At 37.9% G+C, this 20642-nt stretch overlaps 2 protein-coding genes across 3 annotated transcripts in view; both read left to right on the forward strand.

Annotated features, from left to right (window-relative positions):
* SMC5 (structural maintenance of chromosomes 5) overlaps positions 1 to 20642 on the forward strand; it is a 396836-nt gene that overhangs the window by 152970 nt on the left and 223224 nt on the right. The gene's annotated exons all lie outside the window — the stretch shown is intronic.
* The window catches only part of MAMDC2 (MAM domain containing 2), a 232009-nt gene that overhangs the window by 108288 nt on the left and 103079 nt on the right, over positions 1 to 20642 (forward strand). For both annotated transcript variants that reach the window (XM_069087015.1, XM_069087020.1), the window contains exons 3-5: positions 7448 to 7719; positions 11641 to 11725; positions 14003 to 14140. In XM_069087015.1, the coding sequence (XP_068943116.1) occupies positions 7448 to 7719; positions 11641 to 11725; positions 14003 to 14140 (495 nt within the window). The remainder of the gene's footprint in view (positions 1 to 7447; positions 7720 to 11640; positions 11726 to 14002; positions 14141 to 20642) is intronic.

Genomic DNA, 20642 nt, shown 5'->3' on the forward strand with positions numbered 1-20642 from the left:
CTCTCTCTCTCTCTCTCTCTCTGTCTCTCTGTCTCTCTTTCTCTCTTACTTAGGCGCTTATAAGAGTTATTTTAAAAATCAAAACCATAACATTTGCCTTAATCCCCAATTTGAGAATTACCTAATGTTTGAGACAGAAGAGTACATCTATATTCTGTTTATCTCTCTACCAAGGTAGTCAGTCCCTGACTTCCTCCATTGCAATCCCACTATGTGTAATTAATTAACAGGTGTTAGTCGTAGAGACTTTACAACTAATCATAGTTTACATAAAACAAAAATCAGGAATTAGAAACAGTTTAAAGAAAGAGTCATGTACAAAAATCCAGCCACCTGCAGACATTTGGGAAAGGGCGGGGTTCAAAGAATTAACTCTTAGCTTGTCCTTTCACTGATCTCAAAGAAAGACACACAAGGAACAGATTCATTCTGTTCCAGCCCCACCCATCAAAGATTGTTTTGTAATGAATGGAGGCTTTGGCTGATGGTGCCGTACTCACTCCACCCCCAAGCAGAACTAAATCTAAACTTCATGCTCAGTTTTTCCTATATCGGCTTCAGCCAACTGTTCCTGCTGCTTCCACAGACCCCGATTCAAAATAGCTTCCAGCATGGTGGAGCTTATGCTCCTGCAGCTGAGCTGCTCTTTGCTTGATGTTTGTGATCCTTCCCCTCGAAGTGAGATGAATCCAAATGTCCCTCTTGGATTACAATTCCTAAAAGTCCGTGCAGTCATATTCCGAAGGCCAGTTATGCTTCCATTCACATTCTGGTCCATATTCTACAGATAGTGTTGAGATCATGGCAAAATCAGCAGCAGCTCTGAATAGGATTAGTCACTCTGTCCTCTAGAAAGAGAGTAAAGGCCTGTGATCTGCTTCCTCCATTTCCTTTACTCTGCAAGGTATATAAGGATGCCCCCACAATCTGTATTTCAGTGAAAATAGGAACAAGAAAAGAAAATTGAAGCATATGGCAATTCAGTGACTTTCCCAGATTGCCACAGTGAATGACCATTAGAGTCAGGACCCGTAATCTCTGTCTTGGCTCTCAAAAGTGTTCAGAACATTGAACTTTCACTGTGCAGACTTGTATAGAGAAGTTGCCCTCAGAATTTTAGTCCTGGTCTTTACCCATTTTTTTCCCACTGATACATATACAAGAGGAAAAAGAGAATCTTAATTAATGAGGCATATGGCATATGTTATTTTTTTAACAATACTTCAATAGTTTGCTTATTCTTTAATTTCATTGATCCATTCCCATAGATGAGATTGTAACCCTTCTATACTGTTGTCTTTGCCTACCACGTCTTTCCATTTGGCAAATAGATGAAGGAATTACTGGCTAAGTAGTTTCTAGATTCTTTTGACATCCTCATTATGGTGATTACTTTTCATAAGTTCAATTTTCATAGTAAATGGTGTTATCCTGTTTTGATGTGTTTCTCTTTCCTTTTACCATTTTTCAGCATCAATAGCTTTTTTGAACTGGAGTTGGAACTATTTAAATTGTACCTTATAACTTGTATGATTTCAATCATATCTTAGCATCTTTATCCTTCTATTTGATGTTGATCTTTAATCTTTGCTTTAACTTGTTGATGGTCTGACTATACATAGGCAATAGATATTAAAATGTCTAGGACTCTGATTTTAAAACCAGTCATTTTCTCTGTTAGATATAGAAACAACAGTCTTGTCAGGGCAGAAGTGTCAAACTTGAAAGCTCCTTAATTTCTGGAACCATATTAAAATGTGATTAGAAATGTTCAACCAAATGAATAAAATACAATAAAACATAGATAATATTAATTTGTGGTTTTCTAAATCAGTAAATGACCAGCAAGGATCTGTTTCTATTTCAGTTTGACACCATTGATGTAGTAGCTAGAGCTGGTCTTGCAACCACAGAGGGCTGGTATTGGAGCCATAAAAACTGAAGTTCAAATCTCCTTCTGGGACACACTTTGTGAATCTTGGCAAGTCATTTCAATCCTGAGTGCTTTGTGTAACTTTCTAAGACTATAATTTGCAGAAAAGGTACCAATCTGCATGGTAGAAAATGGCCTTATTTGACAGTTCCTTATAAATGAAATCATAAATCTAGTCCAGGGGTGGGGATCCTGTGGCCTTGAGGCCACACATGGCTCTCTAGGTCCTCAAGTGTGGCCTTTGACCAAATACAAACTTTACAGAACAAATCCGCATAATAAAAGGAAATACTTTTATTAAATTTTCTTTTTCTTATTAAATTTTATTAAATGTTGTGTAAAATTTGGACTCAGTCAAAAGGTCACCCTTGAGGACCTAGAAGGCCATGTGTGGCCTCAAGGCCTCAGGTTTTCCACCCCTGGGTCTCTCCTCAGATGTCATCATTCTTTGTGATGTTGTCCAATGCCTTTTGAAGGTATTCTTGAAAAAAGTATTTGTGATATATGTGTGTCTTTGGTATAGATTGAAAGACTGTGGATCCTTTAATTTCTTGATCTTGAGCCATTTTTTTCAACTTTTTTAACAAGACAATTTTGAAATTTTGTTTAGGGGCTTTGAATTCTTACAAGTTTTCTTATTTTGGGGGGGTGAGAAAAGGGTTCCTGCTTCTAGGAAACAGCATAGCATAGTTCAAAGAGTTCTGGATTTAGAGCCAAGGAAACTGACTTCAAGTCCCATTTCTGCCATTTATTAGCTCTATAACTTAACATCTTTAGGTTTTTAAATTTGCTCAGCTGTAAAATAAAGATACTAATATTTGCACTGTCTACCTCCAAGGTTACTGTGAGGAAAGGGCCTTGTAAATACTAAAGTGATATGTAAGTATAAATTGACATTTTCTTCATCCTAAACTTGTTCAAATTCCCTAAGCAACAAATGAATTTTTCCATCTCTGCCTGTCAGTATTTCATTAACACTCTGTGTTTTGTAACCTTCCCCAGACTTCTCTTCCTATTAGTCACGATCATATGAGCACCCCTTCCACACACGATTTCTTGGCCTTTAAAATCTTTGTCTTATTTTTACATTTATATTATGTTTTTTCTTTTTTCATTGTTTTCTTATTTAATGTTATTTATTTTAATTTTCCAAGAGTAGAGGGGGTGGGAGTGTACATGGTTTAAGAGGAGAGAAGTTTATAAATCACACTCTCAGGAGAATCACAACTGTTAGATGACCCAATAGAAAATTAATATCTTGATTCATTGTATTTATGATTCATTGTCAGCAGGCATCATAGAAATCAGTGGGTTAGGATAACTTTCAGATAACCCAACACTTTATTGATATACAGTTAACAGATCCACTAATTTAAATACAAAACAGCAATGGAAGATAGTTATATGAAATGAAGAGATGACTGGGTATGTGTGTTTATGTATATATATATATATATGATATATATGTATAAATATATATGTATGTATATAAAAGTATAAACCAGGGTCTGAGATTACCTTCACCACATCAGTCACAATCATCATCACATAGCACTTTAATATTTACATAATTCTTTACAAAAATATCATCTTATCTTCACAGCAATCCTAAAAGGTAGATGCTATTATTATTCCCATTGTGACAATAAGGAAACTGAGACACATAGGCTAGTAAATGTGTGAGGCAGGTGGGATTCCAATTCCGGTCTTCCTCACTCCAAGTTGAGCATGTTCTTTCCATAGTGCCACAACTCATCTAAGAGAGTTGTGAAATAACGCTTTGTCTTTTATAGTTGAGCAAAGCTACTAATGTTCTAGAAATCCTACTGACCATCATGTTCTGTTCTGTCTCCATAGACTTGTGCAGAGGTGTCAAACACAAGACCCACGGGTCACAACACCCCCAAACACAGCCCCAGCCAGATTAAAATGTAATTTGGAAATATGTAACAGAATAAATAAAAATACAATAAAACATAGATGGTATTACATCTTCAAACTAAATCAATATGCAACCCACAGGGATCTTTATGTATGATCTAGTGGCCCCTATTTCTATTTGAGTTTGACATTAGTGGTCTTATAGATGTGGCTTTTCCCTAAAATGGCGAAGACCAAAGCCCAATCACAGTCTTCTCATCGTTTCTTATACTTACTCATGTTTTGCCCTAAGCCCTCCATAGCAGAGCCACTTAATGTAATAGTTCTCTCAACACATCGTGGATACCAGGGCAAACCTTAGGTTGCCCATATGTAATCCCTCCCTCACCCTTACTACATAACTAGTCTTCCCTCATGCAGTCATAAATGATGACACTTTTTATGCCACTTCTCATATGGAAGTTAGCATTAGGGCATTCTGTTGCAATCTACTAATAGCCCCCAGATAGCTTTCCATTGACCCCTTTTTGGTTCACCTGCACTTATGATTCTTCTGAGATCCTAATATTACACAATTCACAGTCACAAAACATCACTGGGAGAATACTGGCATTAGAAAGGTAACTTTTTGTAGCAGTGAGTGGTTATGATTATTGAGAATATTGCACTATTTCCTAAATTCAATCCTTCCATAGTCTTATTGAGTGGTTGCCAGTTAGTCCAGCATACAGTTAAAAATAGCTAAGGACGACCATCATTTCTTTTCCAGAGCTACAGCTTGGTTAGACAGATATACTGTCTCTAATAAACACTTCTGTGCTGTTGCAAAGTAGGCATTTTTTAAAATCTCAGGCATTCAAGTGAATTGTAGTCAAATGGTTTTAATAGCAGCAAATTATGATACAGGTATAATAATAGCTCTTAAGTAAATAGAATTAAAATCCCACGGTGTAATTAATTATCAAAGTACTTTAAATAACATAAGCATTTTCTCATAGTGTGTGCTGCTAAGGTTACTTGATATTGTGAGAACAATGCCATCAATGTATAATAAAACCAGATTTCAAAAGAAATAATGTGTAAGGAAAATGTTTTAACACTTCATTAGAAAGCAAGGAGAGTTTTAAGGAGATAGAATCCATGAGTTAAACAACTTCATACTTAGTAACTTTTTTAAACCTTGCAATATAGTCAGAAATATGATATTCATTTTTTGTCATTGTCAACAAGCATTAATTAAATGCTCACTATGTGTCAGGCACAGAGCTAAGTGATGAGATTGCAAAGAAAGTTCAAAATAATCCCTCCCCTCAAGGAGCATACATTCTAATCTGCCTCCTTTCCTAAAAAACAAAACAAAACAAAACAAAACAAAAACCACCTTCTAGATTCTCCTGAATCTCTCTTTTCTCCTCCTTGTCCTTTTCCATACAACTCCGTATTCAAATGATCATCCCTGACCTGACAGTCAGCTTTCTGTACTCCCAAACACTATAGAGATTAAGAAGGAAAGAATAATGAGAAAAGAATTTCTTAACAAAGCAGTGTGCTGGAACCAGTTCATATAGGCTCAGGGAGCTGATTATTAAATTTTCAGTGTCAACATTTACACTTTAGAAATCGGCAATATTAATGCGATTTAGTTTTCTTGATTGTCTAGACTTAAGAACAAATAATAATAAATGATAATAATAAAAATAATAATGATAATAAAATTATAATAATTTTAAAAATAAGAATAAACTTAAATGTGTGTTAAGTATACATTTGGGGGGTGTTAAATATTTGAAATTGAATGGTAAAAAAAATTTACATCTTCATATAGCCTCTAACAGAATTTAGCATTTCCTTCAGTTATGAATATAATAAACAACATTCTGAATAGTCCATAGACTTCTTTAAATAGACAGAGGAGTCTGTGACATTAAAAAAAATTAAGATTTTTTTTTAAAGGTTAAAACCTCTGTACCAGAAAGAAGATAATTCCTTGCTGGCTGCTCCATTTCTGACTGCCATCTCTATTTCCCTTCTAATTAGTCTCTTTTCTACTTTCTCCTTATTTATCAGTCATTCTTTTGAGCACTTTTAGTTTTCTGAGTATGTCTTTGTAAGGTCAAGATAGCAAGTGTCTATGGACTGGTGTTTTCTGCACTAGGCCTGTGATCTCATTGGTTTAGGGTACTTCCAGTGAGAAAACTCCCTCTATCAGGGCAGGACAGCATCTGCTCTACAAATCAGTGCCTAGGGTACTGAGTTTAAACAACTTGCCCAAGGTCAGACTGCCAGTGTACATCAGAGTCTGAATTTGAATTGAACCTAATCTTTTTTCATCCAAAACTAGCTCTTTCCACAGTATTATTTCCTCTTGTAGCAAGTGGTTTAGACACCAGAAAAATCACTAGATTTAATAAAGGAAAACCCAGTCAAGGAGGGTTTAGGGGAAGAGGGAGCAATTTGTACTTAAAAAACCACCTTATAATTTGAAAAACAGTTTGGTATAGTCAGGAGGCCTTTCACTCACCTGCTGTGTGGCTCTGGAGAATTCATTTGCCTACTCAGCTACATTTTCCTCATCAGTACAATGGTTGGCGTGGATGATCTCCAAGGTGGAGTCCCATGCTTAAGGTTGTGGTCAACTTTCATATGCCACACAGTCTTTAGGACATTCAGAATAAGTGGATTTAGTGAAACTAATTAAATCTTATAATGACACATCCATACAGTAGGTAGATACAACTGTCTTCATTGGGTGACCAGAAGAATTAAAACATAAGAAAGCTCGATCACTTGATCAAGTGCCTAATGTTAATCTGGAATGTATAATGTTCATATGCCCACAAAGATCCTTGAATATTATTGTAAAGTATACAGAAATCTCTGGAGACCATGATGATGTCCCACATGCTGCCCACAAGTGCTGGTCTGGGACAGTTCAGATGTACTGTGCCCTTAGACCCGAGGTTGTTGTCTCATCCATCTTGGAACCAAACTGGAGAAATGTCCAGGGATAGTTCCCTCTACTCCTAGTGTCCGTCTAGGAGGCTGGGACAGTTCTGTTTGGATGCCAGCCATTTTTATTAATGCTATGCTTGGAGTCAGGAAGCTGTTCAGTCATTTCAGTCATGTCCAACTCTTTGTGACCCTCTTTGGGGTTTTCTTGGCAAAGATAATGGAGTGCTTTGCCATTTCCTTCTCCAACTCACTTTACAGATGAGGAAAATGAAGTAAACAGTTGGGCAAGTGACTTGCCCAGGGTCACACAGCTAGTAAGCATCTGAGGCTAGATTTGAACTCATGAAGATTAGTCTTCCTGATTCCAAGCCCAGTGCTCTATCCACTGCACCACCTAGGTGCCACTTAGGAAGTCCTGAGTTCAAATCCTGCCTCATTTCTTTACTAGCTATGTGACCCTGGGTGAGTTACTTAACCTCTGTTTGCCTCAGTTTTCCTTTTTGTAGAATGGGGATCATTTACCTCCTTGGGTTGTTGTGAATCAAACCAGATGATATATGTTAAGTGTTATATAAATGCTAGCTAATATTTTTTTCTGTCTAAATATGTCACACTTCCTCTTTTCATATCGCACATATTAATTTGGGTCCTTCCATTATATATATATTTTTTAATTTCTAGGTCACTATATTTATGTGGACTCTACCTTTGCCAAGCAGGGGGAGAAAGCAGTCCTGCTGAGTCCTGACCTGCAGGCAGAGGAGTGGAGCTGCCTTCGCCTAGTTTATCAGATTACCACAACCTCACCATTTGCATCCATCCCAAGTCGGCTAAATCTCTACATCAGATTTGAAGGAGAAAACTTTGATCGGTTGCTGTGGTCAACCAAGGAGTCTTCGGATAGCTGGCTCATAGCCAGCCTAGATTTGCGAAACAGCACCAAGAAATTCAAGGTAGGCAGAGTATGGGAATAAAGTGCAAATTTGTTTATGTGTGTTTCATGCTCTCCTGGAATCTTGGTTAAAACTTCTGGCATAATGGGTGTTTTGCTATACTAGAGATTTATACTTGTTTAGGGGTGGGGGTGGGGGCTGAAATATCATAAAGATTAATAATAAAAAAGATATTATATTTACCTATCCCTAAATTGGATTTTGCTGGACCACTTTTCTCCACCTATGTGATAGAATTCTCAAATATTACCAAGCCTGTAAATTGCCTTAAATTGAACTTTGCAAGCAGGAATACCTTTCCAAATGGGCTTTAGGAAGCATTCTTATTTTCTTATACTTTGATTTTATTCTGCTAATGTATACATCTTTTATATAATTACTTCCTACACATTTGGGATGAAACATAATTTTTTTTTAAAAAAAAAAAAGGTAAATGCAAATATTTTGAGAAGAACCCTACCTGGAGTGTGTGTTCATATTCTATAGTATGTCTCCCTTTCAAATTCTTACAATTTCTCTCTAGAAAGGTAAAAGAAGGGAGTCAGTGAGACAAAGGATGCCCCTCCTAGCCACTCCTCTTCCTCCTCCCCAGTCTTTTAAACCCCAGAGGTAGACTCATTTTACCCCTTCCTTAGCCTTTTCCCATGCTTTGGGATCAATTGGGACCAAAGACTGACTCTAATCAACTTTGCTGTTGGTGCCACTTTTGACCTGTAAATTAGTTCAAGTAAATGGCCTCTTTTGTTCCTTGTTAATAAACCCTCCTTTTGATAACTCCAGTCCTATAATGGAACTCCTGTCTTACTCTCTGGTTCCTGAATCCCCACCTTGCTGCCAAATCTTATATCTCAGCCCCTTTGGAAGCAGGATCTGAAGTCTTCTTCTTAGATCTCAGTCCCTACAGCTGGATTGCTAACATCCATCGACCGATCCCCTATCATACCTGACCTTTAGCCTCTTGTCTGCTGCTAGGGTATCTAGATACTTATCAGCCTACCAGTGGGCCTACTTCATGCCACTTACCTGTCTTCCCAAAATTCTACCTATGGCTTGAGATATTCTGGAACCAGCTCCACTGATTATTAGATTTTCAGTGTGAGCATTTATACCTTGGAAATGACAGAGACTGATTTGTTTTAGTGATTGTCTAGACTTAAGAAAGTGATGGAGAAAATGTTAACAAGGCAAATTAAACATAAAAGTGTGTCTGGCATACATTTTTCCCCAGAGAGCTCACTGTTAAACATTTACCAACAAACCCCTGCCTGTTACCATAAACGCTTGAAATTTCCATTTGCCTCAAGTTTCTATTATTATTTACTTTTAGATGTTGCCCAAATCATCCTATAATCTAGCCTGAACTATTCCTGACACTAATAAACAGATTAATATAGCTCCTAGGAAAAGCATATACTTGCTGGAAATAATGTTAGTGTGAGAAAGTTGGATTAAGGTCACAGTGAGTGTTCATGGATGCATCTATTTTTTATCTCCTTCCCCCTTTCCCTCCACCTATCTTTCTGACTCTAAAGACCCAGTAGAAAACACTGAGAAACTGAAATCAATTACCTATTTCCATATCAAGATAACAAGAGAGGGGCAGCTAGGTGGCACAGTGAATAGAGCACTGGCCCTGGAGTCAGGAGGTCTTGAGTTCAAATGTAGCCTTAGACACTTAACACTTACTAGCTGTGTGACCTCGGGCAAGTCACTTAACCCCTACTGCCCTGCCTTCACACCTCCAAAAACAAACAAAAAGAATAACAAGAGAAATGCAAAGTAAAAGAACCCTGAGCTTTTGCCTAGGGCCCATCAGATAATCAAAGATGAGAAGACAAAAATTATGTATGTGGGAAGGGTCATAGAAAGACAAACACACTAATGCACTATTGGTGGAGCTGGAAAACAGTTTGGTATTATACAAGGAAAGTCATTCAACTATGTATACTCCATTGACCCAGACATACCACAAGGAAATCAAAGACAAAACGAGTCTCATAAATTTTAAAATATTGGTAGCAGAACTTTTATTATTGTAGGGAACTGTAACAAAATGAGCAGCCATCCACTGGGGACTGACCAAAACAACTGTGACATGTGAAAGTAATAGAACAATATCATGCTATAAAAGAAACTACAAAAATGAAGAATGCAGGAAAACTTGGAAAGATATATATGAACTGATGTGGAATGAAATGAGCAAACTCAGAACAATTTATACAATGATCACAATATGTCAAGTACAATCCTTTTGGGGCAGCTAGGTGGCACAGTGGATAGAGTGTCAGGCCTGAACGCAAGAAGACTCATCTTCCTGAGTTCAAATCCTGCCTCAGACACTCACTAGCTGTTTGACCCTGGATAAGTCACTTAACTCTGTTTGCCTCAGTTTCCTCATCTGTAAAATGAGCCGGTGAAGGAAATGGCAAACCATTCCAAACCAGTGCCAAGAAAACCCCAAAATGAGTCATAGTCAGGCACAACTGAAAATGACTATAACACACACACACACACACACACACACACTAACGTAAAAGAAAACAGTACCAAAAAAAATCAAAACTTTAATTAGTGCATTGGCCAAACATGACTTCAATGAGATCTTAGTAAAATGTGTCTCCATTCTTGCAATGATATCAGCGGTAGACTACAGATATGTGAAGAATGAAATGTCATTGGACATGACCAGTGTGTTGATTTGTTTTGCTTAACGGAGACTCTTTGTTGTAAAGATAGATTCTATTGCTAGAGGTTGATGGGTGGAAAGTCATTGAGAAGTTATGCCTATGTTTAAAAACAGCATTAATAAAAGATTTACTTAATTAAAAAAAAATACTGCTGAAGCAATTTCATGACAACTTTCAATAGTGAGTCTAGGTCTTTCATTACCCTATCAGGTTAAACCAGGGGTGGTGAGACCACATATGGCTGTCTAGGTCCTCTAGTGTGGCCCTTTGATTCAGTCAAAGGTATCTCTAGAGGGGGCGGCTAGGTGTCGTAGTGAATAGAGCACTGGCCCTGGAGTCAGGAGGACCTGAGTTCAAATCTGGCCTCAGACACAACACTTGCTAGCTGTGTGATCTTGGGCAAGTCACTTAACCCCAATTGCCCTGCCTCCCTCCCTCCAAAAACAAAAACAAAGGTACCTCTAAAGTCAGAGCATTTGGATTAAAATCCTACCTCTAATATTTTCTACTTATATGACTTGGATAAGTCACCTAACATCCCTGCCCCTCAGTTTCCTCATCTGTAAAATGAAGGAGTTGTATTAGATGCCTTCTGAGGTCCTTTCCAGCACTAAATCTGTGATCCCAGGAATAACCAGTTTATTTCGGGAAGCTAGGTGGCATAGTGAATAGGGGCACTGGGTCTGGATTCAGGAAGACTCTCAGATCAAATACTACCTCAGATACATGTTAGGTGTGTGACCCTGGGTGACTTGCTGCTCCTTTATTTGCATCAATTTTCCCAACTATACAATAGGGATGACAATTGCAGGGTTATTGTAAGGCTCAAATGAGATATCTGTGAAGCGCTTAACACGGTTCCTGACTGATAGTTGGTGTAATGTGTTCGCTATCATGACTGTTTATTAGATGCTTGTTGCTGTTTCGTACATCTGACAAATGACCTTGCTGCGTACATACTACCTCTGTTTGCCTTTTTAAATATGAGAGTGAAGGTGACATTAGTAACAGCTTGTTGTCATACACACTCCCTTCCTTACCACATATTCTTCTATGTGCAGTTTTTGGAATGAGCGTAATGATGCGTCAAACAGCCCCTAAAGAGAGATTAATGGGGCTGTTCTGTCTTAAGTTAATGAAGAGCCTTATGGCTGAATTGCTGAGGAGTTGAAAGGGTGATCATAGATACATGATTTAGACACACAATTCCTTTCCTTTTCCATGTGCTGGGCAGATATTAATAGAAGGAATACTGGGGCAAGGAACTACAGCCAGCATCGCAGTCTTTGAAATTAAGATGATGACTGGATACTGTATTGGTAAGTGGTTTTTTCATTTCCCCTGTTTCAATGTTTGCTAAAAATCTGCTGTTGCCAGGAGAAATGTACTAGGCAGATGCTGTTTACTCTTGAGATGAACTAGTCTGGGGAGGCAACCTAGGGCGAGGGGAAAACGCGAAAGTAGGAGTTAAGAGATCTGGGTTCTAATCTTAACCAGCTGTGTGATCTTGAACAAGTTGCATCACTGGTAGGGGTCTCCATTTTCTCATCTTGCAAAATTGTGAAGATGAGACCCCTAATTCTATGATTTTGGTTTCGAGGAGATCTCTGCAAAATGCCCTGAAGTTTTAGTTTGGCTCAGCATATCATTTTTTTCTGTATATGTTCACCATAAAGACTTGTTGTCTTTGGAGTACTAGATTATGGAAAGGAAGAAAAACGGATGTGGCACCTATAATATAAGAGTTACTGCCTAGCTTCAACAGGTTATAATAAGAATTTTAGCTTGCTGCACACTCAGCCTTTTATTCCAACTGCTGAGGAAAACAGATGTTGCCCGGGCTCTTCTGTGTCTCCTATGTTCTCCACTGTCCCCTTTTTCCTCATCACAAATATCAACAATGTCAGCGTAAGAGACTCAGCCAAACTTCTGAAATCCCATTTTTCATTGTTGAACTCCTGGCGCTGGTTTGAATTTAAAAGGGAGAAAATAAGTAGAAGTATAACTTTCATTTTTCTTCAAACTTAAGGAGTTTTAAACTTCCCTGTGCTTGATTTGAGGCATTCTAAGTCTTCTCCATTTCTTCTATCATTCCCACAGTTAGTTATAATTCCCTTGATAGTCAAAGGTCTTTTCCCCTCCTCTTATCCTCTCTCTTAGAGGCAGTGGGAAGAAATAATAATTTTTTTTTATGTATTCCCTGGTTCTCATGACATTTCTGTCTCAACTTTCAATGGATCATGAGACTATAGATTTAGAACTGGAAGGAAATCCGTTAGTCCAAACCCTTCTAATTGTGGAAACTGAGGCCCAGACACATCTAGGTTGCTCATTGGATAGAATGGTGGCCCTAGAATCAGGAGGATCTGAGTGCAGATCCTACCTCAGAAACTTACTAGCTATGTGAATCTGAGCAAGTTACTTAACCCTGTCTACCTCAGTTTCCTCATCTGTAAAATGAGCTGGAGAAGAAAATGGCAAATCACTCCGGTACCCTTGCCAAGAAAACCCCAAACGGGGTCATAAAGAGTCAGACAACTGAAAAAATGACTGAACTACAGAGACCCAAAGAGGTTAAATGGTCAAGACCACTCAGGTAGTAAGTGACACTTGAACTTTGGTCTTCTGACTCCAGATATGGTGTAACTTCCTCAGAAATCTAAAAGTAACCCCCTCCTTTTTTCACAGTCAAATATGGCTAGTGCTAGTGTCTTCCTCTGAGATTTCATTGAATACTTTCTACTAGAAACATGAAGTGATTTCATGAATATCTCAGAGACCTGTGATTTTTATTTGTATGGGAGCTCCCTAAACTTATCCATCTATATCTTATAGTCATAAACCAAAGGATTATATATTTAGAGCTAGAAAAGAGCTTAGGGGCCCATAGGATCCAGCTACCTCATTATTAATTATTATTTTATAAATGATAAAACCAAAAGAGGTTAAATGCTTTACCTACAGTGACACAGATATTAAGTGTCTGAGGTGGAATTTGAACCCAGCCCTTTCTGACTCCAAATCCAGCATTCTGTCACTTATTTAACACTCCTGTCTTGGAAACTAAGGAGAGGGTGGAGAGGGAGTGGGAGCCCAGACTGAACAACAGAGGCCCAGAGAGGTTAAATGCCCAAGGCCACTCAGGCAGTAAGTGACACTTATCAGACCCTGTAATGTTATTTCATTGATGCTGAGAATGGCCTCCATCAATATATGTTAGGAGCTATTTTTGAACTTGTAGCCCTAGCAGCTGAGAGGTTTGGTATCTTACCTAGAGTCACAAACAAGGCTGAATCAGAAGTTGACCTTGAATCAAGACCTCCCTGATTCAGAGACTAGTTCTCTAGTTATTTTCTATATTGAAGATTTTAGAGCCTGTGTCATCCATTTTTGTTCTTTCTTACTAACCTGGTAGTTTTAGGAGATCTAGCCTGGGCAGTTCTGATATGATGATTTCAGTGGGATAAAGAACTGACCAGTCCAGCCGTCTGAATATGTGAGGCCAGACCTTCCTTTAGGTTCTGAGTCTGGATGCCCTGGGATGTGATTGCATCTTTGCTGATGTGTTTCTCTCTACTCCTCACCCCCTATTATAGAGTGTGACTTTGAAGAAAATCATCTCTGTGGTTTCTTGAATCGTTGGAATCCTAATGTGAACTGGTTTGTTGGGGGAGGAAAAATACGGAATGCACATTCATTTCTTCCTCATGATCACACACTCAAAAGTGAGCTGGGTAAGTAATGGATTAATTTTAAAAAAACAACTAGGTGACTTTGCCCTCACTTGCCTACTTAGGTATTTATGCTATACTTACCTGTGTATATGCCACATCCTCCATAGACTGTAAGTTTCTTGAGGGCAGGGGTTATTGTCTTTGTAATTCCAGAACTTAGCACAATACTTTACACATAGTTGATGCTTAATAAATATTTGCCAAATTGTTGAAATTGGATTGGATTTTGTGTGCAAAGGAGTTGTGCAGAGTGAAGTAAACTCCTATATCAGATCCAGCATTTGGCTCATTAATGCTACAAACATTTTTTTGAACCAGTAAGTGTAAATAGGAGTAGGAAAATTGGGCTGAAGAATAATTGTGGACAGACTTATTTTGTGGAACTGTGAGGACAGCATCAGTAAGTACTCTAATCCAAGGATTCAGGCCTAAGTCTCAGTGTTATATTTTCATTGTGCTTTCATCCATATTCTCTCTCTTTTTCTTTCTGTATGTGTATATCTCCATCTCTATCCGTGTCTCTCTCATTCTCTTTTTTTTTTTGGAGGGGGAAGACAAGGCAATTGGAGTTAAGTGACTTGCCCAAGGTCACACAGCTCATGTGTGGGTCCAGTGTCTGAAACCAGATTTGAACTCATGTCCTCCTGACTCCAGGGCCAGTGCTCTATTCAGTGTGTCACCTAGCTGACCCTCTCATTCTCTTTTCAAGTAAAAATCCTCGAATCCTAAAGATCAATGAGTCTAGGCACTTTGTTGGGCACTGGGGATCTAAATACAAAGAACAAAATAATCTCTACTCACAAAGAGTTTAAATTCTAATGGGGGAAGGAAGGATAAGTACATATAGATAGAGAGAGAGACCATAAATATAAACGGAATAAATACAAAGTAGCCAAAAGTGAGGTAGTTTGGGAAGGAAGACACTAGCTGTTGGGGCAAAAAGCCTCCAAATGATACTGAACAGTGTTAGAACACAAGTTTTACCTTTTTCTATCATATTAATAGGGAGGTGAGGGACTATGGATGTGAGGTCTACTCTAAAATGTCAGGCATGGTCTCTGTTTCTATTGGTTTTGATAAAATGTTTTTCTTTGTTACAAAGTCAGTGTGGGATTAGAGTGAGATTCAGGATAAACACATGTGGAGTAAAAAAAAAAAGTTAGTGGAGGCTAGGTGACTCAGTGAATAGAGCACGGGCCCTGGAGTCAGGAGGACCTGAGTTCAAATTGGGCCTCAGACACTTAACACTTACTATCTGTGTAGCCTTAGGCACGTCACAACCCCAACTGCCCTCCCCATCCAAAATAAAAGCAAAAATATGAGTTAACAATTAAATTTAAATGTGGAAAGGAAGGGACTATGCTATAGGTGCAGGAAGGGAGATTAGGAGAAATAAATGAACATTTAGAGGGTCAGGTGGCAATTAATACTGTTTGTAGCAAAAAATGGGAAAAGTGGGTTGAAAGGTTTCTGTAAAAAGCCCTTCTTCCCCAGGAGAGGCTGTTTCTGATCTCACCTTAGTCCTTGCATAACTAGGGGGAAGATCTGTGACCAAGAATTAGAGCTTCTCACTGTTTAATATAAGCAACCAATTCATTTTTTTCTAAACTTGACAAACACCAAATAAAATTAGAATTTCCACAAACATTGTAAAATAAGAGAGGATTGTACATGAGACTGCAAATCCCTATTATGTAGGGCTTGCTTTTCTTTTTAAGCACAATTACATACTTAGCTAGGTGGTGTAATTGATAGAGCAGGCCTGGAGTAAGGAAGACTCGTTTTCCTGAGTTCAGATTTGGCCTCAGACACGTACTAGCTGTGTGACCCTGGGCAAGTCACTTAACCCTGTTTGTCTTAGTTTCCTCATCTGTAAAGTGAGCTGGAGAAGGAAGTGGTGAACCACTCTAGTATCTTTGCCAAGAAAATCCCACATGGGGTCCCAAGAGTCAGACATGACTGAAAAATGACTAAACAACAACAAAATGATTACATTCTCTCTCTCTCTCTCTCTCTCTCTCTCTCTCTCTCCTTCCCCCTCTCTCCCTCTCTACCTTTCTCTCTCTCTCTCTCTCTCTATCACTCTCTCTCCCTTGGGAGTCACGTTGTTCTCTCTCTCCCCACTTCCCCCAGTGAGAAAACAACACAAGGAAGGCCAGAAGGAATCACAGACAAGTAAAGTCATACATGTGAAAACAACAGGTTGAATTTATATTCATATACACACGTGTGTGTATATGAATATAAATTCAACCTGTTGTTTTCACATGTATGACTTTACTTGTCTGTGATTCCTTCTGGCCTTCCTTGTGTTGTTTTCTCACTGGGGGAAGTGGGGAGAGAGAGAACAACGTGACTCCCAAGTGACTCCCACCTCTTCCATAGAAAAACAAAGAAAATCAAAACCCTTCTAACAAATACACAGTCAGACAAAACAAATTCCTGCATTGGCTTTATCCAAAAACCTGTGTCTCTTCCTACATCTTGAGTCCATCAACCTGTCAGGGAATAAGTAGCATTTTTCACGATCCGTACTCTTGCTGAAAGCACTAAAAGCATTTACTTTAAGCTAAGGATATCACAAATGACTTCATGGCAGGGGTAGTGTCTGAAAGAAGGAGTAGATATTATTACAAGGAAGACATTTAAGGAGGAGATTATGACATAAGCAAAAATATGGAGGAAGGAAAAAGATGTGTTCAGGAAGTAGCAGATAGGTAGGAAACAAGGTTAGAAATGTATCTTGAAATAAAATCATCAAAAGTTTCAAGTGCCTTCTTAAGGAGTTTGGACTGAGTGGATAATAGGAAGCCATTAAAAATTTTCCAGCAGGGCAGTGAGACTATTAGACCAGTACTTTAGAAAGATTAATCAGACACCGGTGGAAAAGACTGGACAGGGGGCTGGCTGGACAAAAGGAACAGAGCTAAGAAAAAACATTTCCTTAGATACATCTGTTTGTATACAGATCAGGAACTGAAATTGGAAACTCTCAAAAAATATTTTCACTTCCTTCTTACAAATGAAATAAATAATATAAATTATAAAGCTTAGTTACTAGTGAAATGGTACATGTCAGTGAAGGGCATTAGGGTTTTTGTACATACTCTCCATATCTTGGCACAAAGTATGTACACTCTACCCCAAGTCCACATCCATTCCTTCTCCTCCAGTGGCCACAGCTGGGAACATTCTCATGGAGGTGTTAGTTGAATGTTCCATGTGCAGTGGATGTGGACAAAGCCCAGATACTACTTGGAGAGTGGAGGAGGCTTCTTCAATGAAGTTTCTAAATTTTTTATAAAATATATGAATTAGATTAACTCAAAGGAAAATATTCAAGATTATGGATTGGATGACTATAGATAAGCACTTGAGATCAAAAGAAAGTTAGTCTTTAGTGTTTGAGAATTCAGCTAATTAATAAGGAAATTCTATTGCATTTTCTTATGAACTTGGGTTATTATTTTGTTTTATTTTGCTTTCTTCTTTTGCTATAGCAGACCAAATAATGACTTTTTTCTTATTTCAAGTATAAATAACTGACATTTATATAGAGACAGCTATGTGGCATAGTAATTAGAGTGTGAGACTTACAGTCGGGAAACACTGAATTTAAATCCTGACTCAGATACTTACTAGCTGTGTGACCCTGGGTAAGTCTCTCGCAAACTCACTTTCTTTATCTGTAAAATTGTATTAATAATAGCATCTATCTTGCTGGATTGGTGTGGGAATCAAATGAGATAGAGATACATAGACAGATAGAAAAGCACCATGCTAACCTTAAAATGTGTGTGTGTGTGTGTCCTGTGTGTGTTTTTTGCAGGGAAAAAAATATGCACACATGTATGTGTATTTTAAGGTTTACAAAATGCTTTATGGATTTATATATTTATATATATATAGAGAGAGATGATATATCTATAAAATAACCTTTATGGATATAACTAGGTAGATTGGAAAGCACTTTGCTAACCTTAAAACATATATATATATATATGTATATACATACATATATATGAATGTATAGTTTGACCCTTGCAGAGCTATATGTGTGTATATATGTTTAAAGGTTTGTAAAGTATATTACATAGGTAGATTGATAGATTATAGATGTTTTAAGGTTTGCAAAATGCTTTACAGATATAGGTAACTTTTAAGTTCTATAAAGTACTTTATAGATATAAACAGATATACAGATATAGCTATCTATCTAAAATGTCTTTATAGAGATAAAGATATTAAGCATTTTGTAAACCTTAAAATCCTACATAAAGATGAGTTATTACTCAGGATATCCCAGAAGTCTTTGTGCAGTTTTAAACTATTAAAGACTTTTGGGATGCTCTTCATAGAACTTTAAAGTTCTCAGTGTTTTGCAGACATTATCTTGTTTAAGCCTCAGGGAAGTCCCAAGAAGTAAGTGCCATTATTATTTCCATTTTACAGATGAGGAAACTGAGGAGTGGGAAGGTGACATGACTTGCTCATGGTTTACCAGCTAACAAGTCTCAGAGGCTGGATTTGGTGAAACCCTCCCGCCTCTGGCACATTATCAGACTATCAAGAGATGAGGGCCACTAGGTGGCACAGGGAATAGAGTGCCAGCCCTAGAGTCAGGAAGACCTGAGTTCAAATGTGATCTCGGATGTGTGACCTTGGGCAAGTCACTTAACCCCAATTGCTCTGCCTTCCTCCCTCCTAAAAGACAAAAGAAGAAGAAGAAGACCTTAAATGATTTTTGAATTTTAAAAGTTCAGGTTTGGGGGAGTTAGGGAACTTGCTAAGGTTGCATAAGGGAAAGTCAAGCAATAGAAATAAGCCTTTTTTGACTCTTGATATAAAAATCTTCCCATGACTATCTCGATGAATAAACAGTTATTTAGACTGTATGCTGCCAGGAATGTCTGTTGCAAAGGGGATAGAGTGTGGATTCCATGAGATAAGCAGTTTCATGGGCCATTCATTTGACTATGGTTTAGCTAAGGCTAAATACATGTGATACATTCTTTGCAAGGTACCACACCAACACTCCTCCCTTCTCTATCTTAAAGGCATTCATGAACACTGAAATCACTGTGGTTATTTTGGAATTCTGCTGACACCCTTTGTGTCAATGCAGCATAATAGGAATAATCCTGCTCTAAGCCGGGACACCTGGTTTCAGATCCTGGCTGGAACATTAGCTAAGTATATGACCTTGGGCCAATCAGACACTTAATCACTGTGGACCTTAACTTCTTCATCTGTAAAATGAGGAGATTAGATTGTCTGTTCCCTTCCAGATCTGAAATGTTCTACTTCTGTGTTTACATAGGACTGTGCACTAAAATCTTCTATGTATCCTGGTTTCCCGTATACATTACATACATCTATATACACATTATATCTAATATATATGCTTTCTATATAATATGCATCTGTATGCATACATGTTTGTGTGCATGTGTGTATGTATGTATGTATGTATATCCTGACATAGAAGTGATCATTAAACCCACGGGAGCTGACGAGGTCACCAAGAAAGAGAAAAGCACAGAGCCTGCAGAGCCCGTGTTTAAGTGAGGCAGGAGGACACACAGAAGATTGTAGTGTGTGGTGTTGGGCGAACACAGAATCAGCATTTCAAGTCTGGAAGGGAACATGCAATCTAACTTCCTCATTCTACAGATGAGAAAGTTAAGGCCCAAAGAGATTTATATATCTATTTTTGTTTTGTTGTTCAGTCATTTCAGTTGTGACTGATTCTTCATGACTCCATTTAGGAGATACTGGAGTGGTTTGCCATTTCCTTCTCCAGCTCATTTTACAGATGAGGAAACTGAGGCAAACAAGGTTAAGTGACTTGTCCAGGGTCACCCAGTTAGTGAATGTCTGAGGTGAGATTTGAATTCAAGAAGACGAGTCCCCCTGCTACCAATCCCAGTGCTCTAACCACTGCACCACCTAATGTCCCTATATATCTGTATAATGTATATGTATGTGTATAGCATATAATACATATAAACGAGCCCTGACATAAGTAATTATTATTATATAGGCTGTATATTGATTTATTAAATAATTAATATATTCTATATTAATGCCACAAATTAGTATATTAATAGTATTAACTCTCATGTGAGTTTATACATACACATAGATGAGTCTTGGCATAGAAAGTATAATTAAGATCATATATATATAGTAATTTATCATATTAATATATTATACATTATTACTATATTAACTCTCACATATGAATGTGTGTGTGTGACTTCAAGCCCAAAGATATTAAAGGTTGATTAAAGGTCGATATGATTGATCCAAGGTCATATAGCTAGCTAGTGTTTTAGCCAGGACCTGAAATTAGGTGTCCTAGCTTAGAGCAAGGTTCTTTTCATTATACCACAATGACATAAAGGGTGTTATATGTGTGTATACACATTTCCATGTACACATACAGATACACATGTGTGCAGATACATAGATTTGTACAGGTACTGTATTTTATTACACT

Source organism: Petaurus breviceps, unplaced genomic scaffold (assembly GCF_028583685.1).
Source record: "Petaurus breviceps papuanus isolate PSGF00001 unplaced genomic scaffold, PetGlider_PUasm1.0 118, whole genome shotgun sequence".
Taxonomy (NCBI): domain Eukaryota; kingdom Metazoa; phylum Chordata; class Mammalia; order Diprotodontia; family Petauridae; genus Petaurus; species Petaurus breviceps.